At 40.2% G+C, this 16,503-nt stretch overlaps 2 protein-coding genes across 4 annotated transcripts in view; one reads left to right on the top strand and one right to left on the bottom strand.

The window, feature by feature from the left end:
• jam3b (junctional adhesion molecule 3b) overlaps nt 1-6,937 on the top strand; it is a 72,742-nt gene extending 65,805 nt beyond the window's left edge. The window contains exons 7-10 of the mRNA XM_072486646.1: nt 92-199; nt 831-849; nt 1,569-1,632; nt 1,920-6,937. Coding sequence (XP_072342747.1) covers nt 92-199; nt 831-849; nt 1,569-1,632; nt 1,920-1,955 — 227 coding nt within the window. The 3' untranslated portion in view covers nt 1,956-6,937. The remainder of the gene's footprint in view (nt 1-91; nt 200-830; nt 850-1,568; nt 1,633-1,919) is intronic.
• The window catches only part of ncapd3 (non-SMC condensin II complex, subunit D3), a 100,756-nt gene that overhangs the window by 441 nt on the left and 83,812 nt on the right, over nt 1-16,503 (bottom strand). The window contains exons 35-36 of one of the 3 annotated variants that reach the window (XM_072486643.1): nt 8,169-8,292; nt 193-1,951 (exon numbers count right to left, since the gene is read on the bottom strand). In XM_072486643.1, the coding sequence (XP_072342744.1) occupies nt 8,181-8,292 (112 nt within the window). In that variant the 3' untranslated portion in view covers nt 193-1,951; nt 8,169-8,180. Of the gene's footprint in view, nt 1-192; nt 1,952-5,274; nt 8,293-16,503 lie in introns of those variants that run through there. The other 2 variants (XM_072486644.1, XM_072486642.1) reach the window with 2 other exon arrangements.

The raw sequence follows: 16,503 nt of genomic DNA, 5'->3' as shown, positions 1-16,503 counted from the left end.
AATAAAATATTGCATTTAACTGTTTCTAAATGTAATTGCTGAGTGACTATTTGCAGTGTGTATACTTTGTAATATTCTTGTTATTCTACAGATGATATCAATATCGCTGCAATCATTGGTGGTGTTCTTGTTGTAATCATTGTTCTAATGATTATAACCATCGTCATCAGGCTTGCATATAAACGAGGATACTTCGCAAGTAAGTCAGCTTCATTCTGAAAAGTAACCAGCTTCTGAAGAGACCTCTGGTTCCAGCAGTCGAGGGAAAGATATTTATTGATGTAATGTGATTTTTAAAGAACACAAATAATCAATGAAAAATAGTTGCATGCTAATGTTCTAATGGCATGTTCTGTGGCCAGCAGTAAGCAAATTGGAGGTAATGTGGTTTGTACCATGCTACCAAATAAATATTCTACTGTTTCCTATTTGTACACTGTTAAAATATTAAAGCATATTTTATCCAGGCAAGCATAGCTCAGTAGTAGATAATCTTTCATCTAGAAAGGCCACTGTGGGAGTTGGCCTGCCATTGGCCGGCAGTGTGATCTTCCGGTAACGCTGATGTCAATGGGGTTTCCCGTTGTTTGGAGCTTCCGCCGCCGGGGAACCCACCTGCTGCCAATAATTCATTGATAACGGCTGGAAAATCCCCCCTCCATTTTCATTGCTTATGATGATAGAACACTTGTAGCATGCTAAGATGTAGCACGCATCAGAAGTTATTGTAGTGTTCCTTTTTCATTTCATTCTCATTTTAATCTTGCCTTTTTTGATTGTGTTATTAGTGATAATTTCTTTTAAATGCTGTTTTCTTCTCCTACCCCCAGAGAAACGGCCTCCAAAAGGGTGAGTTGCTTATTCTTGGAACCTTCCTTAACCCATAATAGACATCTGTACGCTAGAAATAGTTGTCCTAACATCCAAGGGTAACATTTTGAGCAGTGGCACGTCAACAGTAGCTGTAATATGATACATGGGAAGGCATTTGATATATCATGCCAAAATTCTGAATGAGCTCTACTGTCCATTCCCCATAGCCTTGTAAATTACTTCTCTTCAAGTATTTCTGCAATTCCTCCTGAAAGAGAAATCTCATTCCTTCAACTTTGAACTAACAGGTAATTAGGGAAATGACTGTAATCAAAGTAGAAACTATAAGACCAATTAAACAAAGGGCATCGCAGTCACTGGGAATTCACCATGGAAAATGGAGACTATACAAACCATGATTTTCAACTCATTGAAATGAATGATCATATATTTGTGATTTCCCGAAATTGCCTTCCCACTTAGTTTCTTGCATTAACCGAGTTCACAATAAGGTGACATGCAGCATAACTAGGTCAGTTTGGAGATCCTAAATCTTCACAATGATTCCAGAACACCCGATTGAAGAAATATTATTTTAATGTACCTCATTTTTTATTTATATCATTAATTTGGATGTATTTAAATATCCATACCTTGTAGTTGAGCATTTAATTAGATTACAATGTTTTGATAATTATCAGGGCTTAACTATAATTCAATGCAAAGCAGTAAAGCATTTATTTTTATTTTTTCAGTTACCAAGCTTCCTCAAAAGCAGATGATGTTGATTATGTTCGATCAGATCCTGTGGACAATGAGGTAAGATGAACATTGCGTGAGCCACAAAATTGATAATCGTGGCAAAGGGACTGGATGTAATGGGGCAAGTACATTCAGAGCATTAATCCAAAGATTCTGCTGATATAGATCCACTAGTGTGCTGTGGCATCTTGTTTAATGAAACCATATTGCAATGTTTAAGAAGCAAATGGGTTGGACTCCATAAAATACGGTTCAGCCTCTGACCGGTGAATGTTTCTCTGTTCAACTGTATGACAATTTTTTGTATAATGTTCAATATAACTCCTTCCTTCCCTCCTTTACAGGGAGACTTCCGACACAAATCTTCTTTTGTTATCTGAAAGGGGAGAAGACCAGAGAAGTGAAGACAACAGGAAAATACCTCTTAAAGGAACTCAAAACCAGTAGTGAATATAAATATTATTTTCTGGGCCACAAATCTATAAAAGGTTAATACCAGAGTCTTGTAATATGAAATGACTATTTTGCCAAAGCTGTTGACTGCAATTTTCTGCCACTAAACAGTTTTTTATTCAATTTTCATTTTTGATAATATATTACCTTGGTGCTCATAATGAGATCCTCTAATAATCTGCTGCTGTAATATATGGCTGAGTCCTAAAATCTGATTCAGAAACGTAATTCACATATTTTAAGTTTACTGCTTCTTGACCAGTTTCAATATATCAGAATTCAAACTGTAGACTGAAATAATTTCTCAAAAAACAATTTACCCATAATCGGTTCAAGGCTTTGATCCATAAAATGGATGTATGAAATCATCAGGGTGAAGAATATGTCAGCTGATTTTTTTTGTTGAGGGCTATCCAGGTCCCGTATTTATTTGAAATTGTGAACGTTTATTTTATGTAAATTTGTACAGAATATTCCCAAAATGTCACTTAAAAGGATTCATTAACCTGCAACTCTCAGTATTTCTCTCCTTTAATCACAGAAATTACTCTTGCATGTAGAAAATATAGAAGTCTGAGATCATGGGATAGGAGAAGTGTTTTCCAAGATTCTTTGTTTCATGAGTTGCTGTAGTTCATCCTGTTTAATAGTAAGCTAAATGCAGCAATACTTCATGGTTTCAAACCAATTTGCCTGGCCCAGCCAGGAAAGCAGCCATTGAATAAAACGTCAAAGAAAGGATACTTAAATAATATTAAATTTATTTTGAGATTAGTATTCCTCAATATATGCTTTGTTCACAAGAGTGATATTTCTAACCTATTGCATTTCTAAAGATTTATATTTAAATATCATTGCTTGATATTGAGAAGCAGAGGTTTTGACTTCAAAACAAAGTGGTGGAAAAACTCAGTAAATTTGGTAGCATCTGTGGAGTGAGAAACTGAGTGAACATTTCGGGTCCAACATGACTCGCCTTCGGAACACAAGGTTTTTGACTTGTATGTTAAGAGGTAGTATCCCATCCCATGCTTTTTAATTGAAGAAAGAGGGTTAAGACAAATACAATCAAGTAATGTAAAACACTGGTTGGTAAAAAACCAACTTCCATAATGGTACATGTTCTACCCTCAAGTTTGCACTGCGTTAGATTTGTTTCGGAATAAAAATGTTTTTGATGTTCGTTTTGCTGATCAGTATAAAGATTGAACTTGCATCACTTCATTTGAGTAAGATTGTACAGTGGCATATTAGGGAGCTGATGTTATTTCCTGCAGTAGTCCTTTCACAGCTGTAATCTAATTTTAAATTGATCTGATGGCTGCTCGATATTGTTTTTCAGGTTAATTTGAGTACTTTTTCATTTCAATTAGGCCCCAGACACAATTACATCTGGGACATAAACCTTTTTATGGGATGGAGAAAAATGCCAACATTGAATCGATACAAATTTTTCATTCAGCAGTTCTGTAAATTCAGATCAATCTATAAGCTGAACAAGCAAGCAAACAAATTCTGGAATTAAGAAACTTGGGTGAATCTGTTACTTCAAAAAAAAACCAGATGATAAGCATGTATTTATCTATTGTCACTATCACTGTCCAAGCAATGGTTAATAACAAATCTTTTTGGTCTTAAAAACACAATTCAGAGTGAGCTTTAGCTGTCCTCAAGTTTGAACAATTCTTTACAAGCTTTGCTGCCATTAACTTTAACAGAAGAGCATTAAGCCTGTTAATGATGAATCGTTCTGTTCATAAACAATTGCAGCAGGTTATCAATCACGTTCAATGCAAGTAAAAGGGTTACTTCCAATAAATATCCTATATTCAATAGTCTCTGCCATATAATACAGATCAAACATTAAAAAGGAAAAAAGTGTTCTCTTTTGTAATTATAGGAAATATGGCAGCAGCTAGGTTCCATAAAATACAGTGAGATTACTAGGTAATTTGTTTGCCAATGTTGGATAATACATTAGTATTGGCCAGGACCGAGAACTAATTTTCTTTAAATAGTGTCATGGGATCTTCCAATGTGGATGGGTAGATAGGGCCTTGGCTTAACAGTATTTTTGACAGTGCAGCACTTTTAGTTCTGCACCAGAGTGCCAGCCTAGACTATTAACACAAGTTGCTGGAGTGCGACTTGAACCAATGAACTTTTGATTACACAAGTCTTTAGCACAAATGCAGTATTAATATGATGAAACAAAATGGATCTGGTTGTATCAGAATTCAGTGATTCCAATTTACAGTTGAATATTTGACAAATATTCCATCACTAAACATGTTTAATAACATTCAGTGATTCCTCATTTGTAATTATTGCACTCAATTTTGTAAAATGGTACTGGGTGATGTGTGTCTGTTTTCGATGTTTATACCTTAGCTACAACAAACCGAATATTTCCTTTTGTGAGAAGTTGGTCTCTGTGTTGATGTGTAGATAATTAAGAGAAATTGTGAAGAGGTGTAATCAATTGTGGCAAGCGCTTAACTCCATACACTGAAGCTTGGAAGTACAGATGTTGATCTTCATTGCTATTTAAATATGCATAAAGGGAGTCCCAGAAGATCAGGTTTTTTTTGCCCAGTGCTCAGATTTAGTAAAATCTTGTTACATAAGAACATGTTGATTGCATCCCAAAATGCAGCCACTTCCCAGAAGAGAAGCTGCCTCAGGCTACAGTGTAGAAGCACATGGCTTTAAATGGTCAAAAAATAGTTGACTTTTTGCATATACCTGAACACTGCCAATTATGTTGGCTTAAATAGGTTTGTAATAGAAACTTTTATCACATTAGTTAAACATTTATTTATACATTCTATTGTAAAATATGGGGATACTTGGCTTGGGACAGTGTTTCTGGATAATTAGCCATTGCAGTAACTCCATACACCATAATCCAGTTTTACCTGGCCTAATCTGATCAAATAATACCTGGTGATCCATCAGAATCCCTTGAATGCATAGTTTTAATGATTGAATGAAATATTTCATTCAAAGTGATTCTTCATTTGTAGTTGTACTCATTTGAGTTAGTATACAGGTATTTTGTAAAATAGAAGCATTTATATGGCCCAGCCATGTGTTTTTCTATTAACCTAAGCAAGCTGACAAAGTTAAGGGATAAATGTTACTTTGGGCTGTGGTATTAAATGGATTATCTACTTTAGGTACTTTGTGAACTGCTGCAGTTGTGTTGCTTCTGCTGGCATGAATTAATTACACAAAAATCCACACTTTGATTCACAATCTTTAATTTTATTAATTGAATACAAAAAATAAGTTTTGGTGCGCTCCTGAAAGACAAGTCAAACAAATTTGGGGGTGTGATTGTTGCAGAATACTTGCCTGTTCATTAGCAGAAGATCATTACAGAAGGCTTGTTGCACCAGTACTAGCTTAGAGCTGTTAGTCCTATTTTTCAGCCTTTTTCCCAGGGAAATTATCCGTTTGCTGTTTTAGTTCAGTTAGTCTTTCAGCTCAACAGACTAATGTGATTTCACGGTAGTCATAAAGCATTCTATTCGTGGGATAAGCTGAACCTATTTAACCTGCTACAGGATTCTACTGAATTTTCCAAATAACAGCATTAGTCCATTTGCTACGGATAGATCAATGCCACAGGGTACATAATAATAATCGCTTATTGTCACAAGTAGGCTTCAATGAAGTTACTGTGAAAAGCCCCTAGTCGCCATATTCCAGCGCCTGTTCGGGGAGGCCGGTACAGGAATTGAACCTGCGCTGCTGCCACTGCTCTGCATTACAAACCAGCCCCAAAATCTAAACCGTATCAAGGGCCTTTATTTAGAAAATTAACTTCAACCCTGGCTATTTAAGTTACTGTTACTCCAGGCTTAGACTTGAGGAACCTACCTTGTGCCAACGTGTAGGAATTGTTTCAATGGAGTCTCAGTATTTAAAAAAACACTAAACTTGATCAGAATGTTGAAACGAGGATTTCATTCTCCTGCATTTCCAAATCAAAATTTTGACCCATGTTTTTGAGTTATGTTATGCAAGTTCCAAGGAAGCTGTCAAATCAAAATTTCTTGAGCCTCATTGAGAATACTGAAGTAATGCTTTCCTTTGCTGACCCTGGGGTTAATAAACACTTTGGGGGAAAATGGCCAACACTGATGCAGCATTATAACTTAAAAGATGTTTAAGTGTATATTTCTGCATTGTTTAACTGGCCCCTCCAATGATGAGATTCTTGAGCTTTCACAATTACTGTCATAATATAGCTCAGAATGAGAAGCAATTCTGTTTCAAGCTGCTATTAAAGTTTAGTTTTGCATGTTTAAAGGTAAAATATGATCTTAACTTCAGTTGAATTTCCAGAGCCAGCTTTGTCCTGCAAAGATGCAGAACTTAGACCTATAAACATTAGTCGTCCTTAATACTTTGTGGGAAGGAAGAAAAAAAGAACAAACCCTGTGCATGAGTTCTATCTCAAGTTCTGGATTTACTTGGAAGCATTAAGAACATGGGCACTGAAGAATTGAAATCCACACTTGTCAAAAGCCAATTAGAACATAGTGCAGAAGGAAGCCATTCGGCCTATCGAGTCTACACCGACCCACTTAAGCCCTCACTTCCACCCTATCCCCGTAACCCCTCTTAACCTTTTTAGTCACCAAGGGTAATTTATCATGCCAATCCACCTAACCTGCAAGTCGTTGGACTGTGGGAGGAAACCCACGCAGATTCTGTATATTGTGTATTACAAGAATGTGAACACTGGGCTATGCTGACTTGAACCAAGCCACACACATGCATCAAAAGTTAATTGTATGCATGTAGAATTTAAACATGAAATACTGAAAATTCAATTGATGCAACTAATGGTACATTTTTCAATATGTTCAAAATCAATAAAATATTACTTTTCTTGGTGCTGGTTTGATTTCATAATTCATTGAAACATCTGTTATTTTGATCATTACTAACCCTTAATTCTGTTCCTAATCCAGCTTTGCTGAGGAACCTTTAGCTAATTATCTTGTAATTGTTTAAACCACAGCACTAAATTTATCAAGTCCAAATTACTTTTATACAGTCTGAAAAATATTGATTCTCAAATTGGTAAAAATATTAATCTAATCAAGTCCAACTTCAATCTCACCAATGGCATTTTGCATTTACATTTATCAGAATATATATTAAATATGTGTAACTTCTGCCACCTGCAGTAGGTGCAATTTTACCCCAGTCATCCAAGTTGAGGCTGGGTTCTTTTCTAGAACAGTTCCAGATACTGATTGCCCTTATGCACGTTCCCTTAAACACCCTACGAGCTTCAGATCACAACCCAAGCTGATCTTCATCAACCTACATGCACTTAATGGAAAAAGGGCTACTGGATGGTGAACAACATATTTTCCCCTCCCGTGCGGCCATCTGTCAAGTCAATACTCTGAATCAAGTAAATCATCTGTCAACCTACTAGTAATTTTGCAGATTATCCTTTAGGTCCTAATTGAAAACCATCATTAAAAATTCTGCTTCAAACAAAGTTTCATATTGATACCACAGTGGCTGTGTAACCAACTATATTGTACATTTTATAACTGGTAACTATTTCCAGTCACAATGCAGTACACAGCACCACCATGTGGCTTAGTAAGTCGAGTCGGTTATTGAACTATTGGTGTTTTGGTAGTGAGGTCACAAAGCAGTAACTGAGAAATTGTGAATCTGTCACTTGCGACTCGTAACATTTCTATACAATTGAATATATATATATATACAAAATAAAGGATTTTATCAGAGGCATTGATAGCAGACAGCAACAGATTCACAATCTTCATAAAAGAGGAAATTTAAAGTTACTCAGCCTTATAGGAAACTCAATGTCCCACTGCTTGTCCTTACATGTTCTTTCCTTCACCTTGTGAGAACCCCTACTCCCAAATATGACTGCAAGCTTCCAGAGTGGTTATAGTACATGAGTCAAAGCAGGACCCAAGTAGTTTGCTGCTCCAAAAGTGGTACATAAACAATGTATACCTTGTAAGATAAAATATTAATTGTATTTCGTTCTGAGTTCCGCTCATCATGTGGCAGCCTCAATTAAAAGTTCATCAACATGTTAGAACATTCTCAAAGTGCACACAACTGAATATTACATTTTGCAAACTTCAGTTTGAAGGTCTTAAGGGCCATTTTCTCCCAGATCTTGTACTGCCTTGGATTTGGTTTTCTGTCCTGGGAACTGGTGATTCCACATTCCATTGTCGTGGATGAGGAACTCTAAGGAAACAGATACATTTATGAAGCCTTTGCACCAAGCAATCTTAATATAGAGATTATGTCTGTCTGCGAATTAAGAATAGTGATCATAAAACAACATTGTTCAAATCTGCCAAGCATTAGATTTATCTCAAAAATACTTGTTTTCAGTACTTAGCCATAACTGCAAAAAGCATATTTTGAATAGATCACAAGTAGGAAGGAAACCGGTGAAAACATTATTTCTAATACATGAATAGAGAGCTGAGCAATTTAACTGTTACTTAAAGTAGATTATAACAGTATTGAAAATTAATGCAAGTAAAGCAGACTAACAGTGGGTGTGCCTCCAACTGAAATCAAGTAAAAGCCTGGAAACAGATTTCTGGAGTATCAATTTTGGGTAACATTCATCTCCCGGGAGCATGAGGATCTGGTACAGAATGATAAAGGGCAGCAAATGACTGTTTAGAACAAGTCTGAAGCATTTTGTAGGTTGATTATCTCAGGACATTAAAAGCAGTACCACAAATGGATAATGTTGTTAAATAAATGTAATGGAACAGTTAGAAAGTCATTATGGCACAGGAAGTGGCTATTCAGCCTCCCGAGTCCACGCTAACTGCCTGTACAGCAATTACTCCCATTCTTTTACTCTATCGTTGTAGCCCTACAAATTTATTTTGCTCAAGTGTCCAACCAGTTTTCTTTTGAAATCATTCACCTTTCTGCTTCCACCACCCTCATAGGCAGCCAATCCCAGATCATTATCACTCACTGTATATAAAGGTTTTCCCCCGTCCAAAGAGTGCAGGTTACATGGACTGGCCATGATCGATGTGTGGGCTACGGGGATGGGCCTAGTTGGAGTGCTCTTTTAGAGGCTCACTGCAAACTTGGTGAGCCGAATGGTTTCCTTCTGAACTGTTGGGATTCTATGGATAGCTTCTCTCACCCCAAACTTCATGTTCCTATGTTCTTGTATGATCAGCTAATGGGAGGTTTATCTCTGCACCTTATCCTTGTACACCTATCAAATCTCCTTTGCTCCAACCAAACCTCGTAGCTAAAATCCCTCATCTCTGGAACCATTCTGGTAGAACCCCTCTGCCTGAGGACCCTTACATTCTCAATGTAGTAACCAGAACGAGATGATGGATACTGGGTTTTATGGCAGAGATATAGAACATTAACCAAGATCATTTTTGATTCCTGGTCTGGGTAGTAAATTGGGAGAATTTCAGAACCTGTTTGAATTGCATCCCATAGTAAAATAGGTGGTTAAAGGAATGAGATAAGTGGCAGATGGAATTGTGCAATTACTTAAATATCAGTTAAATTGTTCAGGATGAACGTAGGGTAAATGTCGACAGATGTTGGGAGAACTGGCGGGTTGTGTGTTCTATTTCTCTTAATTCTGGACCGGAAAATGGCACAAAAAAGATGGCAAAAAACAAAAATCACCACACCAAGGGTATTCCTATAGGAAAAACTTAGGAGCATCATGGAAAGTGACCATGATACAATAGCCACCGTACTTAAAAGAATTATGGAATTCAATTGCTGCAGGATTGAATATAGTTGGACTTACCTATGCAGGTTTTAAATATTTACACACTAAATTGCTAACAACAATGAGGGAAACTAGGCATCAGTTACCGAGCGAACATGACAAGCAACCTTCCTTTAACTAAAGTGAGGAATTGTAAGTTAACAGTGCAAGAACTGAGAGAAGTATAGATTAGAATGGGTGAATTCAGATTAATGAGGCTTTTACGCATTTTTATGTGGAATTATAAAGTCTGATGATGCGACGGCTGGTATGGAATGTTTTTTCTCTTCCGTTTTCAGAGGTGTTGTAGAGTCAATATCCGATTCTCAATGCTCCTATCTCTAAAGGTGAGATGTGTGATGGATATCACGTTCGCCGCAGAATTCGGATTAAAAATAAGGCAGTAATACACATCGCATTCTAATTCAAGACGGAATAAAACCACTCCAACTAAAGGGCAGATAAAGGTTACCAACTGATGGGAGAGACTCTAAGCTGGTTCCAAGGACTCAGCATCAAACTATTAAAGACTCTTCTTTGATATACCCAAAATCCTTTGAGACAAACTCTCCTCCCGAGAAGTATTCAAAATATAAGGACGGAATTCTCCAGATAAAGAGATACACAAATCTTTCTCAAACTATACCTTTGGACACTTACAATAACGCCTTCACAAAAGTGTCTGTTTTGATATCTGGAGAGAATGTCACACTGACAAGAGGCAGGCACCAACCAGTGCCTCCCTTGCCAATATATCTTAGAACCCTGGACAATTACACAGACCCTACAACTATTAAAAGATCTATCAGTGATAGTTTAGCCATTTGGCTATAGGTAATTAACCAACAATAAATGCCACGGTAACAAATGCCTTCCTGAACCGATAAGCAAGTTTAATGTATAAAAAGAGGAGGCATTTTAGCAGAAGTATCTCTCTCTGATCCTGACCCCTCTCTTAGGGAGAGAGTCAGTTCTGTTCTCAGGAAGCTTGTCTCGTCAGACAAAACCTGTTGTAAGTATGGTTTTGCAATAACTTCTTAGAAATGTACTAAGAAACCGATAAAGATGCTTTCAGGATTTTTCCATGTTTAGATATCTCATTCGATTGAGAGAAGTTAGTATGTTAGTAGATAACTAGAAGGACTGTTTAGTCCACTTAACTCTGCAATTCAGTATGTATCTATTGGTAGTATTTTCACAATAAAGATACTTTAATTAAAATCATACTGTGTGAAAATTAATCTCGAGGTTGATCTCCTAGACACTCATTTAGGAAGCCTAAGTCGGCGATAGGACCCACAACCTCAAGAGGTATCGATTTAGTTATGAGTGACGAATCTGAACTCTCCCTATAGAAAGTAGCTGAAATCCTGTTTAACTGTCTGAGACCCGGAAAAGCATTCTCCCTTCGTGAGATCTATTCTGAGTCTTGGCAGGAAAACAGGTTTCCCTCTTTTGATAGGTTAACTTAGGGCATAGGTTAGTAATAGAGTATTATCAGGTCGGGAATAACCTAAATCCACGACAGATGGCTTCAACCATTAAGGAACGTCAGCCAGGCAAGTACCTGGGACCGGATGGTTTTGGCTGTGAATTCTATTGGGAGTTTAAAGATTTGATGTTTGAACAACTGGTGGGTATGTATTACTATTCTTTTGTGGAAAGGCTGTTGTCATCGACAAGGAGGCCAATGTTGCCTTGGCTTTTGAAAGCAGGTAAAGATCTGGAGGAATGTGTCTCTTGCAGGCCAATCGCCTGAATGTTGACCTGAAATTGTTGTCCAAGATTCTGGCGAGAAGATTGGAAGTTGTCCTTCTAGACCAGTCTGGGTCAATTAAGGACAGATTCTCCAGTAACAATGTTAGAATACTGCTGAAAGTGATTCAGGCTTTTCAGAAATAGGCACTGGATGGACTGGTGATCTCCCTGGATGCAGAAAATGCTTTTGATCGGGTTGAATGGAATTATTTGATGTATACATTACAGAGATTCGGATTGAGAGAGGATTACATTAAGTGGATTTAAGAGTTGTATCATTGGCCCACGGCGACTGCTCATGAATGGGTTAAGGTCGAAGAATTTCGGGTTCCAAGAGGGGAGTCCTCTATCCCCCTTGTTGTTGAGCCACTGGTGGAGGCCATTAGAAAGGATCCCTTCACCTATTTGGCTCGATGTTGAAGCAGACCAGTCAGTTTATCCTCTGCAGGTGTTGTTTTCTGGTGATTTTAAGACATGTTCTGCCAAGTGTGATGATCCTCTTATTAATATTCGTAGAGCGTGGAGATTGGTCTGTAGAAGGGAGATCTAGGGCATGGAGATTGGTCAGTAGAAGGGATACCTAGAGTATGGAGATTGGTCTGTAGAAGGGAGATCTAGAGCGTGGAGATTGGACTAGAAGGGAGATCTAGAGCATGGAGATTGGTCTGTAGAAGGGAGATCTAGAGCGTGGAGATTGGACTAGAAGGGAGATCTAGAGCATGGAGATTGGTCTGTAGAAGGGATATCTAAACTGACTTCCACTCTCCTATCCGGGGCAGTCCAGACTTTCCATTCAGTCTAATCGCCGGTGGATTTGATACTTGGAGAGATACAGATATTTGTAGGCTGGGAGACCCGTTCACAGATGCTTCCTCGTCATCCTCTGAGCAGCTATGTCAACAATTTGACATCCCAAGACACTTTCTTTTCGAGACTTTATCATTAATAGAACAACTTTACGTCTTGACTCTTCAACTTTCTTGGTGGAGGAAACATTAAATTCTGTAGAGCCTAAACAATTAATTAGCAAGTTCTATGATACTTTAAATTCTTGACCTTGCGTGAGCATGTGGGGTGCTTTGCAGTCTTGGGAAAGGATGGGGTAATATTTGAGACTGTGCTGGTTAAAATTTCAGATGGTGGTAAAATGAAGGAGACCCAGTTCAAAATCTTCTTCTCAGACAGTCCCTCATCATGAAGGATGACTTGCTTCCACTCCAGCGAGGTGGGTTCTACGGTGGTTGAAAAGTCCAATCCTGGATTTGCAGATTTTGCCACAGGTTTGGCAGGTGGTGCTTGATGAGGTGGGTTGGTGTGACTCTCTGGATTCTCTGCTCTCTTTCCGCTGTTTACGTTTGGCCTCCGCATGCTCCAGCCTACGACACTCAAAGTGATTGGCACCTTCGCGGATGTTTTTTCTCCAGCTTATGCGTTCTCAGGCAAACGATTCCCATGTATCGGTGGGGATGTTGCATTTATTTAGGCAGGCTTTTAGTGTCCTTATAGTGTTTCCTTTGCCTTCCTAGTGATCGTTTGCCATTGCAGAGCTCGGAGAAGAGCACGTGTTTTGGAAGAATTTGTGTCAGGCATGCAGGAAATGTGGCTTGCCCATCGAAGCTGGTCGAGTGTGACCGGTGCCTCAATACTGGGATATTGGCCAAGAAGAGGACGCTGACATTGGTACACCTATCCTGCCAGTGGATTTGGTGATGTCTCTCCAAGCATTTGAGGTGTCCGCTGTGGTGGGCGGCGTGGTGGCACACTGGTTAGCACTGTTGCTTCACAGTGCTAGGGTCCCAATTTGATTCCTGGCTTGGGTCATTGTGCGGAGTCTGCACGTCCTTCCCGTGCAAACTCCACACTGTCACCCAAGACCGGAATTGAACCCGGGTCCCTGGAGCTGTGAGGTAGTAGTGCTAACCACTGTGCCACTCCTAATGGTCGACAATAGCTTGTAGTTCAGCCTCTGAATGTGGGCACACACAGGTGTCGTCTGCGTACTGCAGCTCAATAGAGGTTGGGGTGGTGTTGGTTTTAGCCTGGAGACAGCAGAGGTTGAACAGTTCCCCACTGGTCCGGTAGGTTAGCTCCACTCCAGAGGGAGCTTCATGATGACGGGTGGAGTGTTGCTGCAAAGGAAGAAGATGGAGAAGAACCCTGGTTGACCCCAGTTTGCACACCTATTGGGTCTGTGGTGGTTCCACTGTGAAGATCATGGCTTGCATGCCATCATGGAGCAGGCGGAGAATGGCGACTAATAAGGAGGATGCTCCACGGTCACTCATGGTTGACAGAGGTTGATGCTGCACTTTTCCTGGATTTGGCGTGCGCTGAAGATCATGTCCTTTGAGCCCTCTTAATGGGCGGAAGCAGCACAGAATCAAGGAGGTGCTCTTCAGCAGCTGGGAGGAGGCAGTTGAGGAGCATTCTCACAATGATCTTTCCTGTGGTGGAGAGTAGGGAAATCGAGGCCTTGTTCTTCAGCTATTGGTGGCTTTTTTGACCTTATGGCAATCTGCGGTTGCACTGAGCTGGTGTCAGGTAGCGTGTTGCGGGATGGTGTCAAGGACACGTCGAAGGGGTCCTCAAAGTGCTCTCTCCAGCGGGCGTCTGTCTTTGATGAGCACCTCGCCATTTTTGGCTCTCAGTGGGGTGGGACCCTTACTCAGACCGTAGTTGATTTTGATTGTGCTGAAGAAGTCATGAGTATCACTGTTGTCAGCGAGTTGCTGAGTCGCCTGAGTCTTTCCACCCACCATCTGTTGTGTGTTCTTTGTTGCACCTCGGCCTTCAGTGGCATTCGGCTGGTTTCCTCTCACTCGGGTTTTGGTGGAGCTGCCAGTTCAGGAACGCCTTGCACGACAGTCAAGGAGATCCTGGATCTCCTGATCGCTCATGTCAAACCAGTCTTGTTTTTTTCCTGGTCAAGAGCCAGAGCGTCTCCTCGCAGGTACCGTCTATGGTGGCTTTTAAAGCAGACCAGACGCTGTGGGTGTTCTGTGGCTCTGGCTCGTTGGTCATCACCAAGTTAGATGTGAGGTCCCGGCTGATAGCTTTTTCTTCTCGAGTCTTTGAGTCCAGCGACAACGAGTCACCTGCGGCAGAGATTGTTCTGCTTGTGTCGGTTTGGGTCCACGGTGATGGAAATGGTAGAGCAGATTAGTCGGTGGTCAGTCCAACAGTTGACCTTCCGGTCATGGCGGGGGTGATGCAGGCATTTTTGCCGTCCGTTGCCGGAGAATGATGTAGACCATTAGGTGCCAGTGCTTGGAGCAGGGGGGGGTGTTGCCCTCTGGTGGAATAGGGTGTTTGTGATGACGTTCTAAACATTTTGTCAGGAGGACTCCATTGGTGTTTGTTTTCCCCACGCCTTCCCTGCCTAACCAAAGGTTTGGGTCCCTCCCGACTCAAGCATTGAAGTCGCCAAGGAGTATCAGCTAGACTCCCTTTGGGATGCAGGGCAGAGATTGACCGAGGCTGGAGTAGAATGTGTCTTTTGCCTCATCGGTTGCATCAGAGGTTGGAACGTGGGCACTGGCGGCTGTGATGTGCTGTTTCTAGGTCAGGATGAGCCGTAGGGTCATGAGTCATTCGCTCACCCCGCAGGGGGGTTCATTGAGATGTCCGACCAACTTTGTTTATGGTGAAGCCGACCAAGGAGAGACGATGTTCTACTTCTGGTTTGTCTTTCCAGAGAAAGGTATATCCGCCACCTTGTTTAAACTGGCCATCTCCTGCAAGTCAATGCGATGTCAATGTCGTGGTATCAGAGTTCCCAGACTATGATGCCAGTGTGTGTTTAGGTCTGTTGCTGTTGGGGTTGTCCATGAGAGTCCTGCTATTACAGATCCCAAAATTCATTTGGGTGGGTGGGGTGAAAGATGCTTGGGTGTGGATTCTTTTAACATGGGGGTGGTTGTTACACACCAAGCATCACATGCCCCCAGCGAAGCGAGGTCTTGGCCCAGTGTCAGGGAGGTCAGAGATGACTGGAGACCGGGTTTTAATGTAGGACGGGGACTACCACAGACTCATCATCCTCCGCTCATCTGCCTGTCAGTGATATCGCATTCAGTGCGTGATGTCATTTCATTTTCACTCTCCCTCATGCCTCTTGTCCCTGCTTGCACTGCTCCTCTCGCCCGCTGCTGCTTATCTCCCCACACCAATCAACTACTTCCTTTTGTCCCGTGTCACTTTCAATCCATTCAAGATACTGCATCAACATACGATGCCTAGTTTAGACATAGGTGTGATCCTGCTCCATCCCCGATGTGCCTAAAGTACCTGGTAGTCAAGGGTGACTATATCCGTTGTTTATTGCCCTGTGTTAAGATTCAATCCTATGGAGAGCTGGAGAGGTTTTTAAATAGAGCCTTAGAATCTAATCCTGTGTTCCCGATTCTCATAGAAAATGGCTGTAAAATATCCTGACCGTTGCAGCTCATAAGAATATCCTATGCTCCTGGATTAGTGACAAATATCCTTCAATTCAAAACTGGAATAGGAGAATTACGGAATGCATCCCCATGGAATTCCTGACCTCTCTAAGTCTGAGGCATTCTGTAAGGTATGGGGCCCCTAACTTAAAACCTTGGGTTCCACCTTGGCTGACTTATCCCTGTTGGAATTTCCATGAGTTATTTCATTTTGTTAGTCTTGATATTGCAATACATAAAGGCCTGCGTCCTGAACTATTCTTCTTTCCCCCATTCAATTTGTTAATCTGTTGTTGAATTGATCTGTATATAAACTATAGACGTTGGTTTCTTAATAATAATAGGTATACTGTTCTGAATTTATCCCGTCTTGCTTATTCTTGTTAGTTATAACTCTTGTTTTGTTCTCTTCTGTACCAGTTTTGCACTGATTTCTTGTTAGTTACTTTGTTGCATTTACTGTACAATATTTGAAAACCTTAA

Source organism: Scyliorhinus torazame, chromosome 21 (assembly GCF_047496885.1).
Source record: "Scyliorhinus torazame isolate Kashiwa2021f chromosome 21, sScyTor2.1, whole genome shotgun sequence".
Classification (NCBI taxonomy): Eukaryota; Metazoa; Chordata; class Chondrichthyes; order Carcharhiniformes; family Scyliorhinidae; genus Scyliorhinus; species Scyliorhinus torazame.
Note: the sequence above shows the minus strand (reverse complement) of the source record. Positions and strands in the feature narration are given on the sequence as shown.